The sequence below is a fragment of the Rhinolophus hipposideros genome (genome assembly GCF_964194185.1).
Source record: "Rhinolophus hipposideros genome assembly, chromosome: 10".
NCBI classification, from domain to species: Eukaryota; Metazoa; Chordata; class Mammalia; order Chiroptera; family Rhinolophidae; genus Rhinolophus; species Rhinolophus hipposideros.
This window is the reverse complement of record NC_138056.1, coordinates 33,586,259-33,601,362: the sequence shown is the minus strand read 5'-3', so window position 1 is coordinate 33,601,362 and position 15,104 is coordinate 33,586,259. Positions and strand designations below refer to the sequence as shown.

General features: G+C 47.5%; 1 protein-coding gene across 7 annotated transcripts in view; it reads left to right on the top strand.

Moving 5' to 3' along the window:
- Positions 1-15,104, top strand: part of NAV2 (neuron navigator 2) — a 710,917-nt gene that overhangs the window by 392,511 nt on the left and 303,302 nt on the right. The window contains exon 1 of one of the 7 annotated variants that reach the window (XM_081061903.1): positions 3,994-4,112. The exons of the other annotated variants lie outside the window; for them this stretch is intronic. Coding sequence (XP_080918029.1) covers positions 4,062-4,112 — 51 coding nt within the window. The 5' untranslated portion in view covers positions 3,994-4,061. Of the gene's footprint in view, positions 1-3,993; positions 4,113-15,104 lie in introns of those variants that run through there. 7 annotated transcript variants of the gene reach the window in all.

Here is a 15,104-nt window from a genome sequence, read left to right as displayed (position 1 = left end):
GAGCAAGATACACACTCCAGCTTTGATTCAGGAGATATTTATCACATGCCTGCCCTAGCTGGGCAAGTGCTAAAACTTCAGAGGACTGTGAAGAGGGCAGACAGACAAGGGAATAAGCGAATGCTGAGTGGCGTTGGGCAGATGTCTAGATGCTAGGGATGGAAAGGTCTGGAACATAAGACTGGCAGCAAAGGGGAGATCCAGCCTCTAGGGTGTCAGCGCCACCAGGGGTTCCACACTACTAGGACTTAAGGCCCTACCTCGTGGCTACAGTGAGAACACAAGAGAGGTCACACTCGGAACTGGGCTCAGCTGGGGGCGGGGTAGTCACTGCCTGCAGGGATCAGCGCTGAATTGTCAGGCCCAGAGGATGGGTCAGAAGGCCAACAGCTGGGAGGAACCAGACCGCACTTCAGGGCAGACCTTCACAAGCATTGTTTCCACCGGCTTTGTCCCATGTGGTCAACACAGGCTGATCTCTGTCCCTGAATTCACCTCAAAGGCCTTGGTACGAGATTACAGAAATGGGAGGAAGGAGAAGAAAACTGCTGGGAGAGGCAGCTTGGTGGATGATGAATAGCTCTCCAAGGTGTAGGAGGCTTTCGGAGCCACTTCCGTCTGAAAATCTTCAGGGTCCACACACCTGCTGGGGTGAACTCAGAGCCCTTAGCCCTTGGGGACACCCACTGCATCAGTGGATTGCTGGCCACATCAGTCCCCCTTTCCACGCATCTCTCCTTATTCAGGTCCTTTTTTTCGGTCTTCTGCATGATTTCAACAGACTTCTAACAGGTCTCCCTCCCTCCAGCCTGCACCTTTCAAAGCTGTTCTCTTGCTATTACTAGAGAGGTCCTCCTAACCAAATCACTCCTCTGGTTTAGAAGAATTAAGGGTAGAACCCCCTTTTCAGGGACTTAGCCTGCTCCAGCCTAACAAATAGCCCTATTTCCTTCCACTCAATCTCTACATTCTGACCACACAGAGGCTGCCATGCTTTCCCACCCCTCCATACCCTTGCACATGCTAGTCCACCTTCCCGGGGTGCTTTCCTCCTCCTATGGCACCTGCCTTCATCCTTCCAGATGCAGATCGGTGAAGCTCTTCCATGCTTCCCAGTCTTGTTCAAAGCTTTTCTCTTTATGGCTCATGTGTACACTGTACAGCATTCTTTTGTAGAACCTGTCACGTTGCATTGCAACTGTTGGTGTATGTCTATCTTCTTATAGACTGTGTGTGCATGGTAGGGGCATGTACACACACACACACACACACACACACACACACACACACACACATCAGAGAGGGGCTCCTTTCTGATTCCCAGTCCTGAGCACAGAGCCAGGTAAATGTATCATGGCAGATGCTCAAGGTGTGTTTGTTACATGAGCTAGCACACCTATGGTCTGAAGGGAGCAAGGTTTGAAAGGCAAGGCCACAGGTCTATTGATTAAAGCTGGGGCAAGTGCCCTATGCCCCACTCCTCCTTGCACCATGAGTGGCGTTTTCCATCTTTAGCCAGTAAAGATTGAGATTGGGAACTAATTGTTCCTTCAGTGACTTCCTAGAAACGTGTAGATTTTAATGTTTTGGATATCCTCGAGTGTGATACACCGATAGATACTTCCCCAGAAAGAGCACAGCCGCCCAGTCTCGGCATTTTCACACAACCAGAAGATTTCTGAACTCCATATCCTCCCACTACCAGGCTTCAAGGACCCCTGACTTACAACAGCTGAAACAGAGACCTTGTATTTTGTTTTCTTGACCAATAAGCTTTTGTCAAGCTTTATTTTCAGGAAAAAAAAGTTATTTTAGAATCTGTTTTACATGTATATAAGATATATTAATGTGGAATATACTTTTTCAGATGACATATTCTCATGTGTTTTCAAATATTCCTTTTCTCTGTTCCCCTACGATATGCCCCTTTCCACGAGGCAGCAAATATTATTGCCCGTGTTTTGGTCTCCCAAAATATGTGTGGAGATGTACATAACAGGGCCTCCTGCAGTCATTCATTGTAGGTCGGGGCCCCAGGCAGGATGTGGGATGTGCTGCCTGGGTCTGGCTCAGTCCTCATTGCAGAGGAAGCTGCAGGAACTTACAGTAGGACATTGTCAACAAGCTTAGATTTCGGAGACATTTACTGAGCTCCCACTATGCACCACACACTATTCCAGGCACTTGGGGATCCCATGGGGGAACAGACAAGGTCCCTGCTTTTGTGGAGTTTATAGCCAAAGGGGACAAGGCAGAAAATAAAGAAGAATACAAGTTAGCTAAGTTCACACAGTGAGCAGAACAAGGAAGGAAAGATAACGAGAATGGGCTACAAGAGTGTGGAAAGTAGAAAGTCGCTATATTAAAAGTCAAAAGTCCTTCAGAGGAGGTGACCGCATTAGGAATGACACCACAGGCAGTACAGGGAACAGTGATCCAGGGAAGGGGTCTGTAGGTGCAAATGTCCTGAAGTCGGAAGGATTTTAGTATGCCTGAGAAAAAGAAAGAAGGCCGCTGTTGCTGGGGACCTCTGAAGGGTCAGTGCCAGCTTAGGGGGGACGGTGGGAGAGGAAGAAGTTATAAATCATAGAAAAGGCTTGGGAATTTTCAACTATGAAGGGAAGTCAAATCCTGAAAGGGTTAGGTAGGGCAACATTTTGATCTAATTGGCATGTTTTAAAGATCACTTTCATAAGATTAGAACGCATTTTATCACCTCCTCTCATTTTGAATAGTTATGACTAATGAAATAAATGTGTAATAAGGTATTTCCATGAGTTTTCATCATAGGTGTCTGTGAGCAGGGGAGAGCCAGGATTTTCATCCCAAGATACCACTGCAGCCCAAATCAGAGGCAAGCGCGGAGGTCTGGGTGGCCAGTCCCATCTTGCCTTGGGGAGATGAAGGATTCCTGAGCCTTTTCGGGATACTGAAAGTGCTGGGGACCCCTGGGAGGTCACTGCCAGATCAGGGGATGCTGGATCCAGACCAAGGGTTGGGCAGGAAGGTGAGGTGCCCAGCTCCCCTCAATGTCTCAGAAAGCACAGGGTGGAGGGGGCAGATCCCCAGAGAGCCTTTGGTCGATGGGGGAGGCAGAAGAGGAAATAAAGGCTTCACAGCCTCTTCCCCCGTCCGTCTTCCCTTTCATTGCCTGTCCCCTCTTCCTTCTGCGAGGGCCACAGATGTCCTTTCTGCGGCAGTAGTAAGCAGGTAGGTTTGAAAACACTCGAGCCCCGGCCTTCCTGTAGCAGGAAATGTTGCTGGGGGAGCGGGGTGTGGGTGTCGGTGGGTGTGTGTGAGTGTCTGGGGGCGCGGGGATGGGCGCAGGGGACGCGGTGTGGAGGTGGTGGTGATGGTGATCCATCCCGAAGTCAAAATCCCAGCCGCTCCGGGGGCGGCGGCTCCGGAGTGGTAACCGGCAGACAACTCGGGTGAGTTCGGTGCGGAAAGAAAATGCAACGACGCCGAGCACGCGTAGGGAGAGGCACGGGACGCGTGAGCCCAGGACCGCGAGGACCCGGGGGCCGCACACTCCTGTCCCGCGGCCCCCGCCCCCATCCCCCCCCATTTCTGCCCCAGGCTGCCCCGCCCACCCACGCGCTCCGAGAGCTCAGCACCTCTCCGCTCCACCCTCTCCTCCCCCTTCTCGGCCCCGCCGCGGGAGCTACCCCGACCATTGAAGCGCTGGGGGCCACGCGGGGCCGCCCGCGGGCGGGCGAGGGGCGGGGAGCCGCTGGCCGGACCCCCCCCCCCCTCGGCCGCGGCCCCAGCGGCCTCCGCGCTGCTCGGCGCGGGCGCTCGGACCAGGGGGAGTTGTTTGATTTGGCCGAGGCGGGGCGGCCGGCGGGGCGGGGCGGGCACCGGGCCGGGGGTAGGGTCCCCGCGCAGCAGCGGCCCCGGGGCGGGGGCTGGACGGTGCTGGGGATGCCCAGAGGGGCCGGGCCCAGAGGACGACTCCGGGCCCGACGGGCCGACCTGGCCGGCGCGGGTGCAGGTGCTTCGCCCCCTCCGCCTCCCCCCACCTTGTCCTCCCCACCCTTCCCTCCTCGCCTTGAAGTAAGATGAGCGTGATGCTGTGGCGCTGGGAACAGAATAACACCACCATGAAGCTGGTAAGGGTGGACTGCAGACCCCGCTCCCGGGACACGGCTGTACTTTTTATCCCCCACCCCACCCCCATCCCCATTCGGAATTGTCTCCCATGGTGGAAAGCCCCTAAAATGCATTCTGTACTTGGTAATTCCCTTACGGTTTTGAAGATGGATTTCAGGGGTTTTTTTGTTGTTGTTTGTTTGTTTTAAACCTGGAAAGTCGATATGTGTCTGTGTGAGCGACTGTAGGGTGTGGGAACGGGTTGCATTCTCTCCCTGTCCCTTTCACCTACTGATTCCTGGGGCCCTTGGGGGTTGCACGCGCTGGGGATTGTCTCCTGTGAGTAGGTCTGCTCTCATGGCCGGCCGGGACAGTGTGGTCTCCTCTCCATCCCCCGCCCCGCAAGCCCTCATTGTGTTTTGATTCTTTAGGATGCCCCCCCCATGTTGATCTCTATTGCGCTTTGGCTTGTTTGAGGGGGGGAAAAAAAAAAAAAAAACAAAAAAACGTAACCCCAGCTTGCATGAGCACGGTGTCCTCTTCTCCCGCCTCTCACAATGGCTTAGTTTTCTTTCAAGCTTGCCAGAACCATGTAGGCTGCAGGTACTTTTTCCCTCCTCGGTTTTCAAAAATAACCGCCCATCACTCCTGGGAGGGCTGAGAAGAAGAGCGTTTTTTCCTCTGCTCCAGGAAGCTGAGTTTCCCCGTTCCGAGGAGAAAATGTGATCGGAAGGCTCTTCCTTAGGGTTTTCTTTTGTGATTTGTTTTTTATCTTATGGTTTCAACTGGCGGGGAGCCTAATTGCCCATCGAGGTCAGCCAGCGCTGTGGCCATGTCTTTTACTCCCTTGGATGTCAGTTTCCTTCTCAGTAAAATGGGGCAAGTTCTCATTCTGTCGCTGGTGTGAGGATAAGAAACCACATTTGTAGGTTTCCTGGCACATAATAAGGACTCAATAAGGAATAGCTATTAATAAACTGGAATTAATATTTATTGGGGTGAGCTCTTTAAAGATGGTATCCCCCAAAAAGTCATAGCAGCTGCATTGGATACCAAGACGCCATATCAACCTAAGCTGTTTCTTCACATAATGAACATATTTGTTGGGAAAAAGGCACCTTGCTTTTCATGCTTCTTGTGTTATGTTTGGCTTGTCTAACTTTAATCTACTATTTTACAACTTCGTTAATGTGCTGTAACATTAGCAGACGGTATGCAGTGCACCTTTGCTGCACTACGTCAGGACTCCAGCTCCCTAATCCTTTTCTGGAATCCTTTCCTCTAACTGAACTCTGTGGGAGAACCCAGCATTTCACACATTTTATCTCCAAGCTGCACCTGAGTTGCAGCACGGGAAAAGTTGGGTCCTGGTCTGGACTACATAGCATCAGGATGCCAGACTTAAAGAAAAAGACAAGAAGAATAATTATTGCCCAGGCAGGGAAGATGAGGAGCATCCCAGGGGACATGGAGCTGTGTGGCAGGTGGCTGTGGTAAGGGCTGGGATGTCCTCACTGCTCTAATTTTGTTGCCCTTTTAGCTTATGGAGGGAGCTTTTCCCAATGTGGGTCAAAGGTTAGCCTTTATTGGGTCTGGGGGGGTTTTTGGACCTGTCTCACTTTTTAAAATTAACTGTGAAAACTACCCAAGGTAGTTGTGATCCACCAAAGTAACCCCCTTCCAGTTGGGGTAGGGACTGGAAAAGCTCAAACAGCCTGCGGGAGGCAGCAGTTACTGTCCTGTGCTCCCTACTGCCTCCAGACCTCAGGCAGGAAGAGGTGATGACTGCATCTTGACATTCAGATAGCCTCGGCTATGCTCAAGGATGGGCCGCAGCCTTTCTGCAGAATCCTAGAAACCATGGGCAGGCACACCCTTAGTTTGCTTTTTGTGTCTTCATTGACCGATGGGTTGAGTTAGCAGTTATTTGTTGTGTACTTACTCTGTGCAGAGCCCGCTGTCCTGGTGAGAGGCTGTGTCCAGTGTGAAAGGCTCTGCTCTCAGGTGATTCTTGGTTTGAATTCCAGTCTTGCCACTTCCGTGTTTTCCCGAAAATAAGATCGGGTCTTATATTAATTTTGGCTCCAAAAGACGCATTAGGGCTTATGTTCCGGGGATGTCATCCTGAAAAATCATGCTAGGGCTTATTTTCCGGTTAGGTCTTATTTTCGGGAAAACACGGTAATGTCTGGATCAGTTTTCCTCTTTTGTAAAGGGGGGCGTTACGGCCCGCTTTCCCAGGTTGTGAAAAGATGAAATGGGACTATAAAAACAGGACCCAACACAGTCCGCAATATGGGTGCCTATAGATGGGAACGACTGTTGTCATTGTTATTTTCTTCAAAGGTAAGTGAGGCAAGATCTATGTTCCCACTCTCCATTGTTCTGTTGGGTGAATGGTTTCTCCTCCTAATGAGCTTGGGAAAAACAAACCTTTCTTACCTTTGAATCATTAGTAGGAAGGAGCTCTCTGTGAACATCTTGGAAGTCAATTGTGTGTGAATAACCGACTCAGAATGGGGCCAGCGGTGGGTGCCTGAACTTTTATTTTATCACTGATGCAGTTCAATAAACATGAAGTCGTTTAACCCACAGCTTGAAAATTCACTGTTCTGATTGATTAGTGGAACCAAAAGTTTTGTTTCATGTTCTGTTTTAAGGCTAATTGGATCAAAATGAGGCCAAGAGTAATTAGAGGCAAAACTTACATCTTTAGGTGTTATCTCTGCAAGGGAATGTCAGAAATGTACCTGCCCACCCAGGGTAAAAGGCAGTAGCCGGTAAATCCTATTTCTGTCCAGATCCCACCCAACAGGGTCACAGGGGCCTTTGATGAAAGTGAGAGGAGGTGACTGCTCAGGCCTAAAGTGCCCACTGGGAGGGGGTAAGCTTGGGGCGGAATTCCAGAGCGTGATGTGAGTGGTTCTGACATCCTCATCAACCCCCAGTTCCCTTCTTTCAGATTCTTGAAGAGATCAGGAGAAGCAACGAGGCCACTGTGGAGCAGCTTGTATCCTCTGAGATGTAGCAGAGCCAAAGAATAGGGGTTGAAAGGGCACGGAGAGAGACCACCTTTGGAGTCCGTTCTTTGGAACAGAGCTAGGTGTTCCCGTCAGTCAGAGAGACCTGTAGTCACCGCTCTGCTGAGGAACTGTGTGTTGCATGATGTGGGGCCACTTGCACAGCCTCTTCCAGCCTGTGTTTCTTCATCTGTAAATGGGTACACAGCACCTCACAGAGTTACAGAGAGAATTAGAAAAAGTGTGCCTCAGGCTTTGAGCTCGGGGTCCAGCGAGTAGTTGACAGGGGGCAAATGGTTGCTCTTGTGATTATATAATAATATGGTCTAGTAGTGTGTGCGTGTCTCTGTGCTTGGAGAAAAGACTCAACAGAAATACTCCCAATGTTAACACTGCTGAGCTCTGGGGGGATATTACCAGGGATTTGTTTTCTTTTTTGTCTATACTTTTCCTTACATTCCAAATGTTCTACAATGACCATATATTACATTTATCATCAAGGAGAAATAAAACCTATTACTGCTAAAATAATAGATAATTAATATTAATCATATTAATAGCTAACATGTATTGATTGAGCCTTTGCTTTGAGCTTGATTCTGTTTCATCCTCACCATAACCTGTGAAGTAGAAACTACGAGGTGTGATCAAACAATACGGTGAATGTTTAAACTTAAAAAATTTATTACAGTAAAAGACACATTGTCATTAATCCCCTTTAAAATACCCCCCCTTGCTTCAAACACACTTATGCCATCATTCTTGCCACTTTCTGAAGCAGTTCTGGAAGTCCTCTTTCATGAGTGTCTTTAGTTGCACTGTTATGGCTGCCTCGATGTCCTGAATTGCTTCAAAACATTTACCTTTCATGGTCATTTTGACTTTGGGAAAGAGCCAGAAGTCACATGGTGCCAGATTCGGTGAATAAGGTAGATCAGGACACACCATAATGTTTTTATTTGACATAAATTGTCATACCAGAAGCGATGTGTGACACGGATCATTTCCATTGTGATTAGAAAATACGGTGTATGTTGCTACCGAGTGCCATCCAATGGAAAGGCAGGGATCTTCAATATGGGAAGCGGTACGTCGAACCTTAGTAACAGTGTGAGACAAGTTTCAACTTGTTTGGTGCAGTCAGTTGGGTGTGAGCTACGGTTGAGAGAAGGTGTGTTTTAAAGTGCTGTCAATCATCCTCCATCATGACAACACTCTGTGTCACATATCGCTTCTGGTATACAGCAGTTTCTGTCAAATAAAAATATTATGCTGTGTCTTCATCCACTGTATTCACCGGATTTGGCACTGTGAGACTTCTGGCTCTTCCCCAAAGTCAAAATGATTCATGACATCGAGGCAGCCATGATAACGCAACTAAAGACATCTGGCTTTAATGTGTCATTTGGAGCAAAAGTTAATAGAAGACCTGGTATTATTATACCTGGTATTATATTATACCCAGTCTTTTATTAAAATAAGACCAGGTATTGTATTCTATTCATCATACCGGTCTTATAGTAAAATAATACCAGCTCTTATATTAATTTTTGCTCCAAAGATACATTAGAGCTGATGATCCAGCTGGGTCTTTTGGGGAAACACGGTAGGTGTGTATGAGTGTGGGGTATACAGGCCTGTGCTTACTGCTGGTGTTCTTCTCTGTGAGGTCTCTCTCTGTAAGTTGTCCCTTCTGTTATTCCCTTTGGTCAGGAAGATGCTGTGAGTGACGTGGCGAGGAAAGGGAACACAGTGAGCAGTACTGGGTTGGCTCATCACCCTTCAGTGTCCTGGAAGACATGTCTGAGGCCCTTCCACAAAACGAAGGAGAAAGTGGCGCTGAATGAAGAATAATTGAGAATAATGATGATGAGGGAATGTGCCTCTGACCTTTGACCTTAGCCCCCAAGAGGCATTGGTCAAAGACCCCCTCGGCCTGTAGGCAGCCAGGCTAATAAGCAGAGTAAACGAGATCGCTGGGTGAAAGGGCCCTGTCTGCCTTTCTGCGGTTACACCGCACCCTTCTTAAGGCAAGGATGCCATGGACACTACAGAACTCCTGAGGACACAGGTTCTAGGTTTAAAATACAGAGGCCCTTCAGCTCTCATTCATCCTTCTGTACATACCTAGATGGATTCTCCTCTTAACAACTTCTGCTTTGTTTCCGACTAAAGATCATTCACCTGAAGGCACTGCCCTCTTCTGCTGGTAAATCCTATTTCTGTCCAGATCCCACCTGACAGGGTCATGTGGCCTTTGATGAAAACAAGAAGAGGTGACTGCCCAGTCCGAAATGTCTGCTGGAAAATATCAGTAATTTCCACTCTCAAGGACTTCTAGGACTTTCTCCCACTTTCTACATACTGTAACTAACATTGATTTTACCATCTCCCAGGTACTGAAATCATCATATCCATTTTCTGTTAATTCCCAAAATCTCAAGGGCAAGAAATTCCATCCTTTTCTGGAGAAATCAGGTTGAAATATACAGGAATGTTTCCATATGCATTTCTGCTATGGGTAATGAGCCATCATAGCCTTGATATACTTTTCAGAATTGAAACCAAAGCATGTGAGGAAGGTTTTGACTCTGGTTAATTACTTGGAAAATAAAGAATAGAATATTGTGAGGGGAGGAAAGAAAAACCCTGAAATTAGTAAGTGACTTCCTTTGGATGACATTTTGAGGTAACACATTTTCCTTCATTTTTGTGTTAATAAAGGTAGAGATTTGTAATTGGTCCCTCTGGTGACCCAGCAGTGCTCACATTACTTAGACAATTGTTTTTGTGTGAAGCCAGGAAAAAGGAAAAAAAAATTTTGTTTTGTTTTGTTTTGTTTCTGGCTTCTGTCATAACCACCCAGAAGGCACATGGCTAAGCTTTTCTTCAGGGTCTCGAGGCTTTACAGGGAGTGTGGAGCAGACTGCCATTATCCATCCAGCTTAGAGGTGGGCGACGCAGGGGTGTTCCCAAGGGTTGTTCTTTCTGACTCAGTTGTTGCAGACGTGCTCGTGCTGGTGTTACAGGAGTAAAAGCCAGGGAGGCCGAAATGCCTGAGCTGCCCCTGGGAATGGGTAATAGGATGAGGGGTTAGAAGGAGTGGAAAGATACTATTTAAACAGGGTAAAAAGAAGGTGTGATAAAGATACATGAGAAGGCTGGGAGGTAAGAAAGGACTTCCCTAGTTACCAAAGATACTACCTGCTTCCCGTCCTAGCACTGTGACATGGGACCAGGGTGAGCCCCTGCGTTATATGGTATCTTTGTCATAGTGAGAGAAGGGCTGTGTGCTCAGTACATGACAGGACACGAAACACTGTGGGAAAATCTGTGCGAAGGGAGGTGCTTTAAATAGGGACGTATCAGCTCAATTTGTGCCCTGAGCTCAGGATGATGTATGTGTGTTGACGGCCTGGGGAGTGAGCCTTGGCCAACAGTTGTAGCTCCTGCCAATTTCTAGGGCCTTGTTACTGATGTGAAGCTTCAAGAATCAAGACTACAAACTTCATCGCTCCTGATGAGAAACCTCACATGAGCTCCTCCTTACTAGTGGATGAAGTCCCACTCCTTCCTGGCACTCTTGGTGACGGCAGTGGTGTAAATCTCCCTCTGCCAGGCAGCAGATAGAAGCTGTTAGTTCCAATCAGTATAGTCAACCCACTGATGTCCCACTTTTACTGCTCCCTGGGACTAAATGCTTCTTCTAGCTGTCCATATTCTATGCCGTCTTCCAAAGCTCAAATCCAACCCCCTTCCTTCTAAGAAGCCCCGCCTGACCACACCACCTCCTGGGATCTCTGATAGGCACTCGTGTTAGCCTGCTTTCAATCCTGCCCTGCACGTGTGCATGCCAGTGTCACTGCTGTCAGACTTAGAGTGGTGATTAGATGGTCAGCTTCAGGTCCTTGCCAGCGCTGCCATCCACTGGGTGCCCTTGGGAGAGTATCACTTCATCTCTCTGAAGCTCAGTTTCTTCATCTGTAAAGTGATGATGATAACTCTTCCAAACTTGGGCGTGTTGGGGTTGTTTGATAAAATGTGTCTTTTTAAAAAAATATAGATTCTTTATTTTTTTAAATAAATTTTTATTTGGGGGATATTGGGGAACAGTCTGTTTCTCCAAGGCCCATCAGCTCCAAGTCGTTGTCCTTCAGTCTAGTTGTGGAGGGCGCAGCTCAGCTCCCAGTCCAGTGGCCGTTTTCAATCTTTAGTTGCAGGGAGAATTGAACCGGGAGAATTGTTGAGAGCCCGTGCGCGCTCTAACCAACTGAGGCATCTGGCCGCCCCTCTGGAAACTTATTGTTTTCAATCTAATTTCAAAAAAAATCTAGTTTCAAAGTTGTCTTCAATCTAATTGTGGAAGGTGCAGCTCACTGGCCCATGTGGGAATCGAACTGGCAACCCTGTTGTTCAGAGCTCACGCTCTAACCAACTGAGCCATCCGGCTGCCCCAATAAAATATGTCTTTTGAGTAGCACCCAGCACATAGTAAATGCTCAGCAAATGTCAGCTGTTGTTATGATGATAAATGCATTAATTGAACAAATATTTAGAAACATTTACTACATTTGGAAGGATACACTAGTAAACAAAAATAAATTTTTGCCTGCGTGGAACTTAGTGAAGGAAACGGATAACAAGCAAAATGTATATTACTTTTTTCTGAAGATGAATGCTGTAGAGAAAAATATAGCAGGGTAAGAAGGATAGGGAGGCTCAGAGAGTTAAGGAGGGCTTCGCTGGGATTTTGTGAGAATTAAATGAGCTAACGTAAGTAAAGTATTCAGTGCAAGACCTGACACCTCATAAGCAGTCAATAAAAATTTATTACGATTATCACCATCAGATCAAGGGTAAAAATTGGTGTCTTTTTTTCCATATCTCACTGTGCAGAGGGGTAAAGGGTATGCAAGGTGCATTACTTAATGTTGGCGTTGGAAATTTAGCTGAGCAGTGGATTTGGGAGATGAGCTGACTTGATCTGCTCCATCCATACTCATAGAATATAAGACTCACACAGTGTTTGAATGCTGGACTCAAAGGTCAGAAGGGGGCATGCCAAGGTAGCCACAGGAAGATTTGGACAGTAGAGTCCTGGACTAATAATCTTCGAACATTAGCTGAGGAAGGAGCCCCATGACTAGTGGCCTCCAACAACCCACTTCAAGCAGGGACCCAGAGAGACGAAATGACCTGCCTAAGGCCTCGTGGCCTTTCACCAGTTTTAATGCATCAGCCATAACCCATCCTGTAAATTTGTGTAACAAAGATTATAAAGAACATGAAGAGAGCACTTAACATTCCACCTGGAAAAGCCATGTTTCTTTGGAAATGGGCCGTGGATGACGTAACCCTGCCATATCCCATTACCCGGTACTTGGCTAATCTTTGCACGAAACTTGTTTTGGTGAAACTTGAGCCTGGAGAAGCCAACTAAAGTATATTACTTTCTTACTGTTGAATGCCTCCTAGACTTGGGTGAACATTTAATCTAAAGAGTAAGGTGATATTTCCTGAGATAGCAATGAGTTCATGTTTTGAAATGAAGTGAACTGAGTTCATTGCATTGGTTGGCTTTTTTTTTTTCCCTTGAGTGCTAACTGCAGTCATGTAAATGTTCCCTCTGCAGAGTGGGGAGCTGTAGGCATTGTAGTTTTCAGTCCTTATAAGTTGTCTCACTGCCTCTCTTATTAGGTAGTGTTCCAGATTGAGCTATATTTTGGTTTAAGGGGGCCCCTATCTGAATAAATACATTTCTGACCTAGGACAATCTAGGGACAACTGGCTTGTTTTACATTATATTTCCTGAATACCTGGTCCACGCTCTCTGTCCTTTCTCCTTCCCAAGATGTTTATCATTCAGTAAAGGATGGCTGCACACCTCGCTCACACTAGGTAAGGAAGAGAAAAGTTCTATTCGTGGACCTCCTTGGATAACAAGTTGGTCAGAAAAGAAAAAGAGCATGCATATAATCAGATAACACTTAGGAATTTGGGGTTTGGTGCATTATCCTCTTCACTTAATTCCTGGAAGTGTCCTATATTATAAGAACTGAAATAGACTTCTTCAAAGAGACAGTTGGAGTTTCAAGGCCATATATGCTGCACTTCCAAGATGCTTCCGCTATGAAGCCCTGTTGATTATGTCTCCACAGTAGCCACTGTGGATAAACAATCCCCTTTCCCATGCCAGCACCTTGCTTTCGGCTTACCAGGATTCACTGAAGATGCCTGCTACAGCATAAGCCCTAGGAGGGCAGCAATCGAGTCTCCATCACCTTTGCATTCCCCAGAACTGACATCGCAGCTGGCACATACTATGTGTTCACTTAATGGGGCCACTATAAAATCACCATTCTGATTTTTTAACATAATGAGCTTTTGAATCACATAAAGTATTGGCTGTTTATTGTCAGATTAATGAAATAAGTGGAATGAATCTGAGCAGTAGTTGGCAGGGGGTCCTGGGTTCTCTCTGTGGTCTCCAAATCAGTCTTGGTCCAGGCTGCAGTTTGATTCACACCCAATAGCGGTCCTCTCCGGATGTAATGTTGGTGCAGTGTCTCAGGCTTGGAATATCTAAGACAGTGGATATTATTCCAGGAGTTTCCCAGGGCGTGGTTCCTTGGTGGTGCCCCAGGCACGCTAGGCCGGGGAATACAAGGCATGTGAAGAGTCACCTTGCACTTCCCAAGGGGGTAGTCATTTCCCATCTCCCCTTCCTTTCCCTGTGCCCTCCCACACTCACACACACTGACACAGAAGATAAGACTGTGCCTACCTTCATTGGACAATGGTATCTAGACTGAGGTTGGGAGCAAACCACCAGGCTCCTGATCACGAATTCAAGTGTTGAGGCCCAGTTATCTCAGCGTTCTGCTGCGTGTCCCAGGCTGGGAGCTAATGGGTTCTGGGACTCAGCTTACTGAAGACAGAGTTGATTCACCTTGTACTATCGGTACTATCGGTGTGCCATGGGAGTAGCGGTGGTCTGGTAAAGTCCTTTTAATTCTGACGTTTAGAGTCACATGTGGAAGAAGACAAGCTGCACCCATGCTGCGTGTCCCTCTTTGAAGCTCCCTGACTCAGCCGGAGGGGTGGTTTTACCGTTGCCCAGGTTTGGAACGCTGCGTATCCCAGGTGTTGTGGTCGGTCCTGGGGAATGCAACGGGGATGGAGATATCAGAGCTTTCCTTTCGGGGTTAGTGCTCTGCTGGGTTTCTCTAGATTGAGTAAGCGGACGCTAAGGTAGTAGCATGGCAAAGGTCTCCTTTGGGTAGGAGTGCTGTTGTGGAGGCAGAATGAACAGGGATGGCCAGCTGATTGTCAGGAGCCAGCAAAGAAGAAGGAGAGTTTAAAGATTCCTGAGGCGTTTTGCCTGGGAGATCTGGACTGGAGCACTGTCCCAGAGAGAAATTAGAAAGTCGGCAAGAATAGCAGGTTGGAGAGAGAGGGGAACGAGACAGGTCGGATTGGTTTGGATAGTATCAGGTTAGAGGGTATTGCTACCATTTTTCAAGTTTTATTGAATACTTTACTGGCCCAAACTATGCAAAGGTTCTGTGAGTACAACGTAAATCAAGACTGCTGTCATCTCTCCTGCCTTCCTACGGGCAAAGACAGCTGGCCTTTATTCACCTACGTAAGCAAATTTTTGGTAAATACCTATTAACTCCCCAAATCTAGGACTTTTGATAAATTGGGAAGAACGTGAGTTAGACCTGAATCCAAAGGAAGGCTTCTTGCATTGTCTCCCATGACTTGGCCACAGGTTCAACCTCACATAACTGACCACCTGTACTTCCAGGTGGAGACACCAACCAGAGTCCCGGAAGTAAAAGAGATGCATGGAGCCTGATACCTGCCCTTAAACACAGTCACCCCACCCACCAGTAATCTGGGGGTCCCATAAGATTACTGATCTTTGCCAGGTCAGAGTAGACACAGCATCTCCCGTGGGTGTGGAGAGGGAAGCCAGAAATGTTAATA